At 49.3% G+C, this 17,525-nt stretch overlaps 7 protein-coding genes across 7 annotated transcripts; 2 read left to right on the forward strand and 5 right to left on the reverse strand.

The window, feature by feature from the left end:
• Positions 1–277: 277 nt before the first annotated feature.
• Positions 278–551, forward strand: KD926_006179 (uncharacterized protein; the record flags this gene model as incomplete). Its single annotated transcript, XM_053099152.1, has 2 exons — positions 278–355; positions 417–551. The coding sequence occupies 2 exons, from the start codon at positions 278–280 to the stop codon at positions 549–551; spliced, it is 213 nt and encodes a 70-aa protein (XP_052957036.1).
• A 1,640-nt stretch (positions 552–2,191) lies between these two features.
• KD926_006180 (putative aldo/keto reductase) lies at positions 2,192–3,325 on the reverse strand (the record flags this gene model as incomplete). Its single annotated transcript, XM_053099153.1, has 3 exons — positions 2,192–2,234; positions 2,286–2,825; positions 2,886–3,325. 3 exons carry the CDS (start codon positions 3,323–3,325, stop codon positions 2,192–2,194), a joined length of 1,023 nt encoding a protein of 340 aa, XP_052957037.1.
• A 526-nt stretch (positions 3,326–3,851) lies between these two features.
• Positions 3,852–5,709, forward strand: KD926_006181 (Zn(II)2Cys6 transcription factor; the record flags this gene model as incomplete). The annotated part of the gene is made up of 2 exons (XM_053099154.1): positions 3,852–3,934; positions 3,987–5,709. The coding sequence occupies 2 exons, from the start codon at positions 3,852–3,854 to the stop codon at positions 5,707–5,709; spliced, it is 1,806 nt and encodes a 601-aa protein (XP_052957038.1).
• Positions 5,710–6,221: 512 nt separating this feature from the next.
• On the reverse strand, positions 6,222–6,695 carry KD926_006182 (putative BYS1 domain protein; the record flags this gene model as incomplete). Its single annotated transcript, XM_053099155.1, has 1 exon — positions 6,222–6,695. The coding sequence occupies one exon, from the start codon at positions 6,693–6,695 to the stop codon at positions 6,222–6,224; it is 474 nt and encodes a 157-aa protein (XP_052957039.1).
• Positions 6,696–8,899: 2,204 nt separating this feature from the next.
• Positions 8,900–12,055, reverse strand: hdaA (histone deacetylase hdaA; the record flags this gene model as incomplete). The annotated part of the gene is made up of 15 exons (XM_053099156.1): positions 8,900–9,127; positions 9,206–9,312; positions 9,384–9,463; positions 9,521–9,606; positions 9,672–9,764; positions 9,819–9,882; positions 9,944–9,991; positions 10,048–10,159; positions 10,214–10,424; positions 10,480–10,607; positions 10,659–10,771; positions 10,824–10,962; positions 11,019–11,032; positions 11,086–11,374; positions 11,431–12,055. The coding sequence occupies 15 exons, from the start codon at positions 12,053–12,055 to the stop codon at positions 8,900–8,902; spliced, it is 2,337 nt and encodes a 778-aa protein (XP_052957040.1).
• Positions 12,056–12,803: 748 nt separating this feature from the next.
• Positions 12,804–14,277, reverse strand: gpdA (glyceraldehyde 3-phosphate dehydrogenase GpdA; the record flags this gene model as incomplete). Its single annotated transcript, XM_053099157.1, has 7 exons — positions 12,804–12,832; positions 12,894–13,064; positions 13,127–13,811; positions 13,886–13,949; positions 14,078–14,091; positions 14,155–14,190; positions 14,266–14,277. 7 exons carry the CDS (start codon positions 14,275–14,277, stop codon positions 12,804–12,806), a joined length of 1,011 nt encoding a protein of 336 aa, XP_052957041.1.
• A 1,824-nt stretch (positions 14,278–16,101) lies between these two features.
• KD926_006185 (PHO88 family protein) lies at positions 16,102–16,838 on the reverse strand (the record flags this gene model as incomplete). The annotated part of the gene is made up of 3 exons (XM_053099159.1): positions 16,102–16,487; positions 16,540–16,700; positions 16,822–16,838. 3 exons carry the CDS (start codon positions 16,836–16,838, stop codon positions 16,102–16,104), a joined length of 564 nt encoding a protein of 187 aa, XP_052957042.1.
• Between the last annotated feature and the right edge of the window lie 687 nt (positions 16,839–17,525).

Genomic DNA, 17,525 nt, shown 5'->3' on the forward strand with positions numbered 1-17,525 from the left:
TTGCCGTTGTTGATTGTGGCGATTCTCGATCCGAAGGCTTTTCTGATCATGGAAAGTTACGGCCCATACAATTGGGTGATGAGGGTGGAGTACGCGTATTGTCTACGGCCATCGTGGCAATTTTGTTACATGCGGATAACGTGTCGTTACCTCAATGTCCAATTCATGTTCTCAGATTTTCAGAAGGGAAGGATTTGCCTTATCATATCCTGCGTTCTTGGAACTGTCTTTGCGGCATCTGGTGTGAAGAAAAAGACCGCTTGCATCCACACTAAAAATGGACTCTAAAGCAAACTTAAGCATCGTTAATTGGGACCTGGTTAGGATAGAAAAACGGAACCCTGGAACTAACAAGGTATGTCAAGGTGCAATTTTTATATGGCACTCTCAATAGCCGCTCTAACAAGTTTTTCTAGTTTCGCGATCCGAGTGACATGCTCAAGAATATCATTGGGTTTTTACGTTCCGACGCTAATTTGGTAGGGCACAACCTATGGAAACTCGATTATGCTACTGGGTTAATCGAAGCAACCTACAACGGGCTTCTATAGCTACATCTAGCTAAAGATCGCAATGCTAGCAAGGGAATTGTCACTCACGAACATACGATTCTGCCTACCAACCGCGGTTGAGTTGAACATCGTGCATATCAAGAAGAATATGCAGTAATTCCGCCATACCTTGGATTCATGAATCAGATTGAAGTTCAGACATTCTAAAGGTGCCTGGCGGGCCTCATGAGGTCATTAACGGTGAAGCTGCATGTTATATCAGTACGACAGAGATATGGCACCCTTTAGTATTAGGAGACGCTGACTACGTGTTGTGGTACGGAGCCAAACTACGACTGGGTGTTCAAATTCCACGGGTCAGCCGTTGCCACGATGTGCCTTGTTTGAAGTATCTGGCCGGCATGCAAAGTATAATGTTCCATTTATAGCACAGTGGTACCATGCCTATTCAACAGAACACAGAACGAATAGCACAAGTTTCCCGTCACCTCTCTATGTTTCGGGTGGCTGTGGTTTTCTCATCGGAGAAAATGATCAAGTCCGAAATATGCAGCATCGTGTCAGGTCATTTTTTTCTACACATCTCCCACCAACTAGTTTAGCTATATACAAGCATCACCAAACAAATCAAAGTTCCAACCTACTACGTGAGCAAAGTCCGCTTGTGCGGTCATAAAAGCCGAGGCTTTTGACTTTATGATTCGACTCCGAAGCTACTTGCAGAACCGAATTTGCGAAATAGCCCAGTCTGCAATCAGTTATCGAGTTGGCAGGCCTGCCAACACCCTCCTCAATATGACGTTTGAGTGCTAAATCCCCTTGCGAACCCGCGCTGTCGATTCCAAAGTTATCAGTGAGCTCACACGCGGCATTAGACAAATCTGCAACAGTCGGCGAACTGTTTCCAACATTCGTCCACCTGAAAAATTGGGAATTATGCTGTCCTATAAGTTTTTTTGTCATCAACGAAATTCTTTCCTGATAGCACTTTCTCGTGTTCTCCTGTGGCTAAACGTCGTCGAATGACCACGAGATCCAGTTGTAGCTGCGCATAATTAGCCGCTCGGGTAACCTTTGAGTCTGACGTAGGTCCTAGTACAACTTTATCGACTTTGAAATCGCCGATATAGACAGGAGACAGAGTGAGACCAGCAGCAGCAGAACGTACAAGGAGCACCGTCAGCCGTAAGCGGGATTTCAGAAAGGAAGGATTTACTATGAACGTTGGTCAAGTAATGACGGCTATTTGTCCTGTTCGTATCGAGGTATGACCTGGATGGACTGGAAGACCCATTGACGTGGTCAAATTGATCGCGTGTGGGTTGGTACAGGAAATGAGAATGTCAGGGAATACTGAACTAATTGAGAGACTTGGATGGCTAGGCGATCCATGAATACTATAGTGTTTGTTTCTGGGTGTTCCCATGTGGCTTATTGTGCTTAACCAGAATCTGATCCTTGTGGCAGCAGAAGTTTCATAAACTCATAATGGGAAAAGAGAAAGTCTCAGAAAAAGATAGAACATATTTGTATTTTGCATGGCAAAAATATCTTAAGGCTATATTTCTACTTCACAATTGACGAATTAAAGCACAGGTTTCTACCCAGATCCTCTCTGGAAATCCATCAAGCTATCATCTACACCGATGTTGTTGTATAGATAGGGTATGAAAGAACAATCATAGAGGTGGTGTATCGCCCAGGGCGAAACTCGTCGGCACACTAGATATAAATCAGCTTACTCAAGACAGTGAACATCACCAGAAGACTTACCCCTGAGGATAACGATCACCCTGCAGGACGCTATTCTGAACAACTTCGTTAATCTGCTCCTGTTCTTCGTCCGTGATCTTGACATGAATAGCGCCCACATTCTCCGCAAGGTACTTGGTACTCCTTGTCCCAGGAATCGGAATGATATTGTCCCCGCGAGCCATCAACCACGCAATGGCCAGCTGCACAGGTGTGCATCCCTTGCGTGTTGCAACTGTCTTGAAGGTTTCAATCAGATCCAAGATTTTCGGGAAGTTTTCTGGAAAGTATCGCGGCAAGGCAGCGAGAAACGGCTCATGACCGAGATCCTCGTGGGACTTGTACCGTCCTGTCAGAATTCCGCGGCCGATGGGGCTGTATGCAACGACTGCAATCCCCAGCTCCCGGCATGTTCGGAGCAAGTCGATCTTGGGATCTTCAATGTCCAGAGCGAAGGCACTGTATTCGACTTGCAGGGCGGAGATGGGATGCACTGCGTGTGCTCGTCGAAGGGTATCAGCACTGACTTCGCTGATGCCGAGGTAGCAAATTTTTCCCTCCCTGGAATTTTATTAAGCGTTGCTCTCGGAGTAGGAAGTGGAGTGTAGGTTATCAACTTACTTCTTCAATTCTACCATCGCTTCAATAGTCTTCTCAATGGGTGTCTTCCCATCAACCCGGTGACAATAATACAGGTCAATTGTCTCAACGCCCAGCTTGTCGAGACTTCTTTGGCACGCAGCCTTGACATACTCGGGACTGGAATCCAGGTTTATAGAGCCGTCAGCGCCCATTGTGATAGCAAACTTCGTCGCTAAGAAGATGTCTTTGGCCTTGGCAGGATTCTTGCGAATCCATTTACCGATAAGCTCTTCGCTGTCAGAGTACAGATCTGCTGTGTCCCAGAAGTGCTCGCCAATTTCATGGGCCTTGTCGAGCAAGGCGAAACGTTCTTCGTCAGTGCCTTTAGGACCGTAGACACCGCCAATGCTCATCAGTCCGAGACCAACGCCGGTGACTTTGGGGCCATTTCTGCCGAGGGTTCTGGTAGGAAGAGACATTCTGTATGTTTTGAATGAAGAAGATTGATTGATATTCGAATACAGAGATTGAAAAAGCCAGTAGTGGTTTGAAGATAGAATATACAGTCGTCAGAGTGGAAGATGGCCTTTTATACAATTTCTTTCTCGGAGACAGCGGACATAGCAACGGAAATAGAGCATCCAGGCAACATTGTGGATGACACGATTAACTCCAGCGTACCGACTTGCACGCAGCCCAAGATGGGACCAGATGGGAGCCTGAGGAATCTAGATATACAAGATGGCCTAATCTAGAATAGCGCCCTCCACTATAGCGAGCCAATCACAGACGGAAAATTCCGAGGAGGCCATCCTCTTTGGGTTAGTCCGGTAGGTCATTTGTCCACTCTTCCTTCCATCGTCGATCTTACTCCTACTTTCTCCCTGAATCACGCCCCCATGCTAGACAATTCGATGGATTATCAGTCTCTGCACCCCTTTCTAATTCGAATTCATCGTCATGCCGGTCCCTCTATCTGATGGATAACATTAGCATCGAATCACCATGGGCGAGCCATCTAAATCAACTCAATCCTCCGGTTCTCGGAGGCCCGGGAGATACGTTAAGTCCGGATGTCGTACCTGCAAGTCAGTTCATCTCAGATGGCTGAGGGATTTCTATCGGCTGACTTCGATACAGAGTCCGCCATGTCAAATGCGATGAAGAGAAACCCGCATGTCGGAAATGCACAAATTCCGGCAGAGTCTGCGATGGCTATGGAATCTTGTATAGCGGGACCAAAGGAACCCCAGGCAATGCCGGACCGCTCGGTCTGGAGCGGGCGGGTACGACGCCTCGATATTTACTCATTAGTCGGAACCCTGGCCCCCTCCCTGGGGTTGCGCAGGAAGAGCGGTCGTCTCTGGACTACTTCCGTCATGCGCCGGCGTTGAAATTGACCGGATTATTCAAATCGGAGTTCTGGGATTCTCTGGTCTTGCAGACCTGCTTCGCCGAGCCGAGTGTCTTGCATGCTATCGTCGCTCTGTCAGCCGCGCATCGATCCCGCTTCTCCCCTTGGGAAAATGAAATGGCGATCAGCTCCAAGTCTTATGACTCGTTTTCGTTGACACAGTACAATAAGGCGATCAAAAGTCTGACTGAACACGTGACTGTTACGAACGTTGAGTCGATTCGAACTGCCGTCATATCCAGTATCGTGTTTGTCTGTCTTGAAATGCTGCGAGGGGGCTACAACTCCATGAATATGCATTTTCAACACGGCATCAACCTCCTCAATCTCCTACAATCTCATAGTCAAAGCTCGAGACCGATGCGGCATATATTCGTTCAGCAGATCCCTCAATCAATTGATGAACATTTGATCAACGCATATTCTCGTTTGAACCTACAGTTCATGACGCTAGGCTTGGGACTCTTCGAGGATGATGCGCTGTTCACGTCTACCTTTATCTATGGGCACCAACAGATCTCTATTCCGCATGTCTTTTCAATAGTTCACGAAGCAAGCCGGTCCTTCCATTTGATTCTTAATAGCGTTACTCGGCTGGTCTTAAAGTGTGCTACAGATCAGATAAGCAGCGATGTCTACCCTCCGCCGACGTCTCCGACTCTGCTCAAGCGACAAGAATCCCTTCAACTCTCACTCGATGACTGGATCGCCGCATTTAACAGTTCTATACCGCTACTAACATCGCAGACGAACCAGCATGGGGAGCTTGGCCTCCGCGTGCTCCGAATTCACTGGACCATGGCCACGATACTGGTGTCGACGTGTTTTGCGAATAAGCAAACAGCGTTCGATGCCCATACTTCGGCCTTCGAATCCATTATCAACCAGGTTGAGGAACTAGGTGCCATGGTTGCCAATACACCTCGATATATCACCGCAACAAAGGAGAATGGCTACGTCTCGAGCTTTTGCCGGATAGGCGCCAGTTTCAGCATCGATCTCGGTTGTTACCCTCCGCTGTACTATACGGCCTTGAAGTGCCGCGTTCCTCACATTCGTCGACGCGCCATCTCCATTCTTCAGCAGTGCAGGCATACCGAAGGTGTATGGACAGGTCCATTGCTGGCACGTCTTGCTACTTGTGTCGTGGATGCTGAGGAACGGGATTTCTCGGCTGCCTTATATTCTCAGGATAGTGATGGAGAGGAACGCAAAGTCAATGAGGCTAGGCCGTCATTCACCCTCCCTGAATATTCTAGATTCTATTGTATCCGCTGCCTGCTGCCAAAAGAGAGTCGTGGTTGGACATTTCCGTACGATTCAAATGGCATGGATGCAAAACCCAACAAACGGACAGTAGGCACACTGATCTGTCATCGCTTTCGTCATGAGTTGGGCAATAGCGGGGGATGGGAAGTCGAGTCGTATGATATTGACTTTAACGTGTGATGATTGATGTCTACTTTGACTTATTCCACAAATCCTACTCTAACCATGTGGGCCTCAGAACGAGTCCCTCCCGAAGTCTCGCTGAAGGGCAAAAGTGCAAATTATTGGAGATATCATCGATGATTGTTCACACTCTCCATCCTATATATCGAGGTTTCAAAAATGCTGGACTCAATGTGGTATGTATAAAGCAAAGTGATTTTTCCATTTCTTAATTCGACAACGAAATTGCTTAATCCATATTGACATAACTCTTGCGTACCATTAGATTATTCCTTTCAATCATTTCAAGCATAATATCCGCACTTGGTTGGAATCAGTTCATAACCCCGATCTCTCCATCAATCAGATCTTCCATCAAACAAATCCTCCTATCAACCAGATTTTCCCAAACCAGCTCCTCCTGTCAAGCGATCCCCACAAGCAATCCTCCTATCAGATCTCTTCATCCACCCATTCATCCTCGAGGGCATCATATCATAATCAACCCCTTCAGCCACTTCATGGCCAATTTAACAACCGGCCGCGCAAAGCGTCAAGGTCTCATCCGAGTTGGCAGAGCAGACCTTCACCTGACTACCAGCGGGCCGAGTACCCTGGGGCCAGCAGATGTTCGAACATCCGGTATCCTTAGGCTTGATAACCAAGGGGCTACCCGAGAACGGGTCACCAAAGACATTGCTGAGGTCGTACCAGAGCTGGTTTCCGTCGAGGGTGTACGCGTAGCTCAACTGCGGGCTGCCATTGTAGATGCCGTCGTTAGCCTTGGTGATCTTCAGCGTCACACCGCCGGACGTGGCGTCGTGGTGGAATTTCTCGCTGTAGGAGGCTCCCGGCTGGATCGTCTTCTTGGGTCCCACGGATCCGCCCACGGACCAGAGGTAGACGGGGTATTTGCAGTTGTTCTTCACGACGGCGGAGCCCACGGCCGAGACGAGCGGCGTAAAGAGGAGGGTGAGGGTTAAGAGGAGAGTTTGGATTTGCATGTTGCTGGTTTTGTTGTGCAGCTGAGCTGAGCTTTGTTGTTTGACTGGATTGATTGTAATGGGAGGAAATGAATCAGAATGATGAGTTGGATGGAATTGGAAAGCTATCATTAGCGATGGAATCATCCTACTTTATATACCTTTCCTCACCCCATTACTTAACCCTATCGATCCACACAAATCCCTCCTCTTTCCCCATCTCACGTCGATCCGATCCCGTCTTTCCCAAGAAACAGGGAGCCGTGACCCCTCAAATCCAGCCCATTTTCTCTCCGATCTGACTGGATCCATTTCGTAAAGACAAATGGGCTGATTCTCGGCCGCACCCGCCAGGGTCGTGGCGAACCGGTACGAGGTGACTGCGGCCGGGCACGGCACAGCTCAGACATGCATATCTACCTACCCACTAGGCAGTCCACAAATCCCCACGCATATACTAGGAAAAAGTTCATTCAGGGCAAAGAGGGGAGAGAGAAAATGCCGCGATTGCATACCTGTCACATCATGTCACATACCTACACCTACTGAGAATCAGACATGCAGACAGCATGTCTCAGTCAGTTCCGAGGGAAGGTTGGAGCTGTAAGACTAGCTCCGGGGAACTAGGTACGCAGTTGGTAGGTAGGTGGTTCATCTGAGACAGTTACATTGAAAGTCACAACACATACATATACACTGTGTACAGCTACAGCCAAGCGGTTGACCTGTCAGACTTGTCGTGAGTATGTTTTACTTCATAAGGCTGGTCAATACCTGCAATTACCTTCATAGTCTCTCTTACTATCTTAGTCCTAGGTACTCCGTAGGTATGCTCTAAAAACTATTATTCCTGTAAACACGAAGTACACATACCCCACCGACCAAGTAAAGATAAATAAGTTAAACCAAGACATGGTAAGCAAGCAACCGAGACAACTTAAGACAACCTAGTCTACAGAGAGTAAAGGAAAGAAAGTAGAGTAAAACGCACCGCACCGTACGGGATTGAATTAATTAATTACCTACGGATCAGCAGATTCCCAGGTACCGTCAGCGCACACCTGCTCCAAACCTTCCAGTTCCAGGTTCAGGTCAACTTTCCCCTCCCGCCGATTCCCGCCGACAGAGGGGTCTGGTTGGCGATGTCTCAGCTTTAGTTCCGGATAGCTTATGCGGGAAGCGGAGGGGATATGAATTATGGGGCTGGGTTCGGGTCGAAACTTCAGATGGAAATGTCATAACGATGTCATGTGGATACTACCTAGTACTGCTTTTGGATAATAATGTACGGAGTACAGTTTGCTGTGCACGGTACGGTAGGTCAGGTGGTTGTGTCTTAGGTAAGAGTCTCGAAGCTTTTCGGTGTTTATTATTGGAGCATTTTTGTTTTTGACAAGGGTTGATGCATAGCAGTTTCTCAGGGACCTCAGATATTTGTCTACCTAGGTACAATGTACATGCAATATTTACGGAGTACTTCCCGGTCGGAAACGGGTACAATTTGAGGCTGACCTATCTATCTAACTATTGAGTGTTGGTTAATGATCGGTGTATGTAGACGGTATGAGGTCATGAATAAGTAACTTCTTAGATTTGGTTGCGATTTAGTGAGTGTTGTGGAGAAAGTATGGGGAAGGGCAACAAGGAACAAATTAACTAACTATCGACTATACAGGAAGGTACAGTACATACCTAACTACCTAATTAATTACAATCAGAGCCAGAATCATCATAGGTACATGGCTACCTAGTAATTCGCTGACCTACCTACTCAGCATACCTAAGTGTATAGGTAGGAAAGTAAGGTGAGATATGCAACCATCCTTCAGTCTATGACGATGATAGATGATACCTACTATGTAAATAATATCCGGGGAAAGGATCTGAAGGATGCTGAAAGGTCCGTTCGGTTTCAGTTTCCCCGCAGATGGCAACACCACCAGGCGGAGGTTTTCAGGGAGGAACAGGAAAGGTAGAAAAAAAGACTAGCGACTATCGGGTCTATATCCTTTATGATGATGACATGTACTAACCATCCAAGGTGAACAACACAACAAATCAAACAGGCTACCTAGAACCAGAGCCGTGAAAATGATTTATTGGGGATATGAAATATGAAAAAAATGAAAAAATGACATCAACACATCCATCCCCCTCACCCCGGTCGGAAAGACGGAAAACCCCCCAACTCATTCCAACTAGTTAGTTGTAAGAAAAAATCTAAACTAGCTGCTGTTGCTCTGCTGCTGCTGTGGCTCTCCATCCGACTCATCGCTATCTCGCACATCAACTCGTTCCTCGATCCACTTGCACACTTCTTCTTTATGGTGGAGCATCATCTCCGTGAGCCCGGCTTTAGGCGACGGGAGAAGGTGCCCGTAGCGTTTGGACGGCTTACGTCGAGGCTCGGCGCTCCAGACTCCATGCGTATGTGAAACCAATACGAGCGAGTTCTGGATGTGCGTGGTTAGTATGGCATTGGTCTCCACATTTTTTACTAAAGGCAGGTGTTCTGGGCGGGTAGAGCTTACATCTTTGTACCATCTCGATAGCCAGGTTTGGGTGGGTGAGGCGATCGCTCGGACGGGGTTTTCGGCTACAAAGGATACAACGCTGTTGACTCGTTTGTAGAGATTATCTGGTGGGTTGTGTTAGCGGATTTCTTTTGTTTTTTCTTGTTGGGAATTAAAAAGTTGAAGATATGGATACCTCTGTTGATCAAGAGATTGGCAACCCCAAAGAAAGCGTCGCCGACTCCCATGAAGATAACTTCGGTGGACTCGTTGGGTCTATATCAGATTAGTTCTTCTGATTTCTTCCACATCATAAAGCCCTTGTCCGCTTACTCAATATAGTTATCCCACAAATATCCAGCCAATTCTTCGGTGGCGGTGGGTCGATTAGCATCTTCATCTTGGTATTTACCGGACGACTGGTACATTATTAGAATATCTCAAATACCATCGCAGAGTACAGGGGATTAAAAGGAATACGTACTTGTCCATTTGTCACGTGCTTCGGTATGTTCACATCGATCACGGCGTATCCTTTAAAAGTCGCCCATGCAACATAGTCCTTCACAGCATCAGCCTTGTCCATGTTAGCCCTTTGTTAGGTCTAATGCCAGTCAGACTAGCTACTTACAAGCCACGTGTTGTGGGCTTCCAGCTTGTTGGTGACGGGATGGGGAAGGCCCATAATATCGGGTCTGAGTTTATTAGCGAGAATATTCTTGCTGTAAGGTCTTAATCCTCTTAAGGCTGACTTACGGGTCATGGAAGATCACTATCAGCGGTACGTGCTGGTAGTAGTTTGGGCTTTATGTGGTCAGTCGTCTATGTGCAACTGATAAATTCTGGGTCTGGGTAGTTACCTGGCCAGAACTTGGTTTTCGAACGATTTCGAAATCCCGTTCCGGTAGATGTACAGGGAGGTGAGCTTGTAGTTGTCATAGAGATGTTTGGCTTGGTATTGTCGAATCACATCTGGAACCTATCATCAGATCATCTCTTCGTGGTTACTGATTTTTGTTGTCTTACCATGAAGTCTATCAGTCCAAACCGCTTGGTGCTCTGGACCCTTAGGATACATGCATTTCCAGTAATGAGATTGAATCATCATGACTCGTCTCACGGCGGACGTTGCAAGCTCCGACGGGGATGTCGAATGGAGGCGATCGGGTGGATCACCCATGAGGGTTTTCGTGACTGCAAGCGCCGACTTGGAGATTGATCGGAAGTTATATCCACCCTAGTAACAAATGTTAGTCACAAGTGCGTTCATACCGCAGTCACATAAAGCAAACCTCGAGGCAAACGGAAACCTTGCCATTTGCAAGGGTCATAAGCATGTGCGTCATGTGAGCGTAGCAGGACGGTGTCACAAAACACCCTCCAAGTTCGTCTCCAACAGCAGCATCAAACCCAGAGGCGACTTGAACGTGTTAGCTTTCCATCATTCTTGCAGTTGGACAGACACACATACTTATTACTAGATCAGGGTTGAATTCCTGCGCAATCGGCATCACCACTTGCTGGAACGCGTACATGTAATCGCCATCACCCATACCCTGGCTTGGCCATGGGATATTGACATTCCTGTATAAATTAGATGAAAGCTCAAAGTTTAGACTTGATCAGTTACACATACCGTCCAAGGCCAGCGCCATTTCCACAATGCCCCCAGTCACCTTCATCGCCTCCTGGGTAGAATTTGCCATCCTGGTACACGTGGAGTGAGATGTACAAGACATTGGGGTCATCGTAGAAGGCTTTTTGAATGCCGTTTCCTATAATATATTAGTAAATTGACCTTTAATAGCCTCCAGAAGGTGGAATGATTTACCATGATGAACATCCCTAGATTTGTCAGCAAATTGCTAATAACACATAACACAAAACGAAGAACTTACCAATCCAGAATCAGAATCTTTCTGCAATCCTCACCCAGCTCTTTCTGACACACACGAGCCGCAACCGACACATTGTTAAATAGACAGAATCCCATCGTTTTATCGTGCTCGGCATGGTGACCCGGGGGTCGAATCACTGCGATAGCATTCTTGACCTCTCGTCGAGCAACGGCCAGACACGTTTCAATCGCTCCTCCAACAGATAATAAGGACGATGCGAAGGTCAGCGTATTAAAGTAGATAGAGTCCCGCGTATGTTCTAGAGCAATGAGTTCGTCATCCGACATATCTGAACAGTTAAATATTAGCAGTCACCCCATGAATTCAGATCCTATCTGCGCCTACCTTTAGTACTCTCGACAAAAGCAAAGTGATCTGGAGTATGGACCAGCCTGATCTCGTCCTCCGTAGCGTTCCGGGCGTTGATCCGACTCAAGGGCCTCGCTACAAGGGGTCTCGAGGACTCGGGATCATCCACTAGTCCCGCTCGACATAGCTCCTTGAAGATGTAGTAGATACGTCTGGGATCTTCAGGATGCACGTCTGCAGTGGGGCGCACTTCGCAGTGATATCGCATCTGGACATCATAGCAGAGCCCCGACGGGAGGGAGGCAAGGGGAAGGCCCGTGCGGACACACACGTCGTCGTCCGACCAGTCTGAGTTCTCCTCGACAAGGCTGTCATCCTTGTATGGATCTTCCATTTCACCCGAGTCAATGGATTTGGGCAGGCTCTTGGGCGGCGACACTCCCGGGCTGTCTGTCGACTCGGGAGGCGGGAGGTTGGTTGATTGACCAGGTAATGGCACCCTCACGGATTGCTCGAGAAGCGGAGGGGCCAGCCAGGGGTCTGATCGCCCATTGAGTTGTCCAGAGAGAGGTTGAGAGGTGGGCTGGTGCGAGGCGACCTGGGGAGAAGTATGGGAGCCCGCTTCTCCCATAACGGTATCTTCGTCTGCCTCAATGGCCATTGCGAAGGAGTAAAGATAAAAGTGAGAGTTAAGTCAGGGAAGATGTTCCTGGATCTAGAAAATTGGATGGGTCTAGCCCTTCATGGCCGAGCCCAAAAAAAAACTAGAAAATATAGGATGACGAGATTCTGGAACTCTCACGCTCACTCTCTGCGGCACTAGTAACTGATAAAGAGGAAAGCGGGAAATGAGAGAAGGGCACCAAAGAAGCCAACGCAAACGAGACAAAGGTCACAGAGAGACGTCGACAAGGTATCTGCCACAGAAAACCAGGATGTAGAGAAATCCGCTACTAAATGACCCGAAGCCCAGAGGCTCGGTGACGAGGGCAGGCCGGGCGTTCTAGTCTAGGAGTCGTGGTTCATGTAGCTCTAAAAAGCGCGGTTGACAAGCTGCGGGCACGTGATCCTGAACGGTGCTTCGCCGGAGCCAGTCATAACACTCATTCGACTGACCGCCTGGCTTAGTCACCGCGCTGGGATTGTGTTCTTTCTTACTACGTCAACAAACTACTGAGTACTCAACTCGATCTTCTGGACAAAGACGTTATATCAACGTTGTATCATTTCATTACATAGTACGTTATCATATGCATTTTATGCTTCGTTTCCAAACCTTTCCCACCCTGTCAACAGGGGCCTCATCTTACGGCAGCTGGGGGAACCGGCGACAAGCATTAAATCAGTGAACAACCAGGCAGTTTAGTGGCTTAAAGGAGACTCTTCGTCCCCGCGATCCGTCCTGATTCCTACTGGCCATCGACCTTGGAGATGTAGGCTAGAAAATATCGTTAGTACACCAGGCCGCCAATACTAGCGTCCGAACCGGATTGACTTACTGATGAGGTCAACGACACGGCGGGAGTAACCCCACTCGTTGTCGTACCACGAGACCAGCTTGATGAAGTGGTCGTTGAGGGCGATACCGGCCTTGGCATCGAAGATGGAGGAGCGGTCATCACCGTTCAGGTCGGAAGAGACGATGTCGTCCTCGGTGTATCCGAGAATGCCTATGACGCAAAAAGATTAGCATACAGCGCACTCCACGGCCCGGGAAAACAGCATTACACACCCTTGAGCTCGCCCTCGGAGGCAGCCTTGATGGCCTTCTTGATGTCCTCGTAGGTGACGGACTTCTCGGTACGGCAGGTCAGGTCGACAACGGAGACGTTGGAGGTAGGCACACGCATGGCCATACCGGTGAGCTTGCCGTTGAGGGAGGGGATAACCTTGCCGACAGCCTTGGCAGCACCAGTGGAGCTGGGGATGATGTTCTGAGCGGCGGTACGGCCACCTCTCCAGTCCTTGGCGGAGGGAGCGTCGACAACCTTCTGGGTGGCGGTGTAGGAGTGGACGGTGGTCATGAGACCCTCAACGATACCGAACTGGTCGTTGATGACCTTGGCGAGGGGAGCCAGGCAGTTGGTGGTGCAAGAGGCGTTGGAGAGGACGTTGACGTCGGTCTTGTAGCTCTCGTGGTTGACACCCATGACGAACATGGGGGCGTCGGCGGAAGGAGCGGAGATGACAACCTTCTTGGCACCACCCTTCAAGTGAGCGGCGGCCTTCTCGTTGGTGGTGAAAACACCGGTGGACTCGACGATGTAGGCAGCGCCGGCCTTGCCCCAGGGGATGGCAGCGGGGTCACGCTCGGCGAAGAACTGAACCTTCTTGCCGTTGACGATGAGGCCCTGGTCATAGGTCTCGACGGTACCCTGGAACTTGCCGTGGGTGCTGTCGTACTTGAGCATGTAGGCCTATTGATCCCAATCATCGCCGGTCAGTTAGTGTCACTTGGGATTTCCTCATTCGGGGGAGAGCAGAAACATACAGCATAGTGGGTCTCGATGAAGGGGTCGTTGACGGCAACAACCTCAACATCGTCGCGAGAGACGCTATAGGAATATTGTCAGAGAGTATTCCCTTTACCACACAACCTCCGGCTCGATCACAAGTGCTTTGAGTGGTACCCAAAGACCCTTGAGAACCGCAGCTCAATGAGAGGGTCATCATTGGCACTTACGCGTTACGGAAGACCTGGGTAGCTTGTTAGCACAGTGAACGTCATCGGTGAGGGGTAGGTGAAGGCGGTTCACTCACAATACGTCCGATACGACCGAAGCCGTTGATTCCAACCTGTGGTTGATTTGATTAGTATTCTCGAATACCCTCTTTCAAGCTTCGTCCAGCGATCAAGCCGAGTTGGCATACCTTGGTGGCCATTGTGATGGTAAGGGGTCTGAGAGATGGCGGGGTAGCTGTTAGTTTAAAGAGGCAAGGATAAAGAGAGTGTGGATGATGGGGTATCTAGTATGAGGAATCAGGGGAAGGACGAACGGGGGAAGCCTTACTTTAAGTACGGGTGAGAGATTTGGATGAGAGAGGGATAATGAAGAGTGTGGAAGAGGAGAGAAAAAGTCAGCGGCGGGGGAGGGGGAAGAAAAGGGATCCAGAAAAAAAGACTGACGCAACGACCGGGTCACCTCCAATCCGCACACCGGGCGGACAGACGGGGCAAAAGCTACAGCTCCAGGCCGGGCAGCTTGGGGGGGGAGTGTCGTCCCGACTTGCGCCGCTTGCCAGCTCGCCCGCCGCCCTTTCCGGTTTCATACACCGGGCAAAGCAGGAGAGTCACGATATCTGCTCTGCTGTTCTGCCCTCGGTAGCTGCCGCCTTGGCCAATGAGCGTCCGTGGTCGCGTCCATCTCGAGAATCTTTTGCCAGCAATTCGGGATCTATGGGGTGACTCTACCTAGGCTATTGCTCTACTCTTTCCGTCGCACGGGAAGCAATTTTCGTGCCTGATCCGGCCGCATGATGTAACGGGAATTGACCATCCCATGCCACCTTTTGCTCCTTAGGAGTAGTCTCGCCGAATCTCCCAAGGAGGGGCACGCCGACCTTTCCGCTTTCGGCCCGGTAGCTCGGCCCGGATTAATGATGGTCCCGCTGCCCCGCCTTCATAAGATCGTGGCTGACTCAGCGACCAGTCCTCTCCGGACTCCAGAAACCTTCACCGGGAGCCATATAGGCCATCACGCGCCAGTCTAGTTTTTCTTTATTGAATTTTCTTATCTTTTATTTGTTTTGATCGCCCAAAGGGGTCCGTCAATGATCCACCGCTCGCATATCAATTATGAACCCGGCATTGGATGGCTGCGGTGGCATGCCAACCCGTGGCGCATGGGGCAACTATCCATAGTCCAATTTGTCGATCCAGACACTGGTACTTTGTATACTTTGATATAGGGATCCCGGTTGATAGAATAATAGTATCTACTCCGTACTTTGTAGCCTACGAAGCCCTTTGTCAAGGATCGTTATTGCATGATCCTCATGTTGAGTTCAATGGCCTGATTGAGGCCTGAGCAAAGTGGCAACCAACATCTACTCCGTAGTGTCCCAGGCCGACAGAACCGAGCCGGATGTTCCATAATTCCCTCGACTCGTGTTTTATGAATCATTCATCTCACCCTGACAAATCCATCAATCCTCCCGGTGAGAGTCTGAGACGATCGGTTGGCTTTCCTGGAGAAATTGGGTTTGACAGACCCATCCTCCAGGTTGCCCTGCGTGACTTGGTCTAGCCGACTCGCGTGAATTTGCCGCCTCGCAACCCCAGCCATTTCTAATCTCCGGTCAAGAAACGCCATGGCCTGTCATGGGAATCAGGCAAGGCATGATCCACGCGGTTGACCGTTTACGGCTTCTCCAATGTACCAACCATAGGTCATGTCACGTCATACCATCTTCCACGACGTTCCAGACTCGTTCTACAAATGAGATTCCTAACACCAGGAATTTGTCATAGCAAAATTAGACGATCATGTTTTAAGCAATTAGTTATTGACATGGTCGGAATGGATAAGAATCTAATCGGCCTCGTCAAAGAAACCAAAAAGCCACGAGAGCGACAAAACCCAACTGGCCGTTGGGTTCCACAAACTCTCTCCCTCCATTTGACATCGTATCTAGGAAACATACAAGGGGGGGCAGGACTCCAAGAGCAAACGCTGTCCCCATCAACTTTTCCCCCCAAAAAAAAGCTTACTCCTCCTTGACTCCGCCCCGCCAGTTCTTCTCCGCATTCTCAATGGATGCCTTGTCACTCTTGATCTGACCCTGGTTCATGAAGCTGTTGGCAGCCTTGAAGGGGCGCTGGAGATCGCCGGTGGCAGGTTTGCCGAAGACGTGGATCTTGACCAGGTTGGACTCGATGGCGCTCTTGAGAGGGATGATCGACTGGATCAGGAGAGGGTTGGTGTACTTGAAGTACAGGTGCATCACGCCCATCATACCGACACCCATCAGTTGGCCCTTAATCAGCTGGCGCAACTGTCCCTTGTCGTACTCATTGTTGGTGGTCGTGACCGGACGGGGCTCCTCGTTGCTGCCCATAGGAGCGGGCTCGACGTACTTCAGCGTAGTCAGGTCTGAAATCATTAGTTTATTGAACCGTGTCCCAGTAATCCCCGAAGCGCCTACCCTTCTTGCTGTTGATCTTGGCCTGCGTGTATAGGTACAGTCCCAAGATGAGGACGTTGGACAGGATGTACATGCCGCGGACGAGCATGAGGACGTCAGGATCCTCAAAGGGAACCTTCTTCGCCAGCTGCATCATCACGACGATGATGACCAGATTGGTCCTGCATATTGAGATGGGTTGTCAGTCATAATCACAATTCTTTGTTCAGCGCGATTTTCGCCATCCTCAAACCAAACATCAAGACATGGAAATAAAAATAAAAGAGAGATAGATAAACATACACTTGAGGAGACACCATCTTGACGGCAGGACTGGGTATTCCAGGGAGTCGGGGAATAAGCGCGCGGTGATGGAAATCTGGGGGAGTTGAAAGACACGCGAGTGCACAGAATCTTTTCCTCGAACTGCGGAACTGGAGCCCCGGGGAAGTCGAACATCTGTCCAGAAGGCGCCATGTCACGTGAGAGGCAATTCCTGTCGCTCGTGGCGTGCTTGGCCCTGCTGCCTCAGGCAGGGAGAGATAAGCCGGAATGATAAGGCCCGCCGGATCAACACCTCAGGCACTCAGTTTGTATCATTTGAATGGAGATCACCTGGTTGCTTAGATAATGGGTGCAACAACCGTCACTTTGCAGATTCACTTGCCAACATCAACAGCATCCCATACAGCTTTCGTGGAGCATTCCACTATACCACTTCCTTGTACAAGGATGGGACAACACAATCGAAGCCTATTATTGGCACAGCCTACAGCGAGTTATCATCTATCCTGCCAAGCACGGCATGTCTGGCAAGATACCACTGCTGGGTGACTCTTGAAGCTGGGCAGACGCTCATCTTCTCGCCCCCTCCCAGCTTTCTTGTGATCTCCGGGGAAGGATCTCGCCGGGCATTTTGGCTCCTTCCTGGAGCTCTCCTCCAAACACCTCACTAGATTGACTTCCTCCGCCTCGAGGCCGACTACGCTGATGGCACTCGACGGAGA

This window comes from Aspergillus affinis, assembly GCF_023601865.1.
Source record: "Aspergillus affinis strain CMG 70 chromosome Unknown NODE_31_length_300061_cov_88_125253, whole genome shotgun sequence".
NCBI classification, from domain to species: Eukaryota; Fungi; Ascomycota; class Eurotiomycetes; order Eurotiales; family Aspergillaceae; genus Aspergillus; species Aspergillus affinis.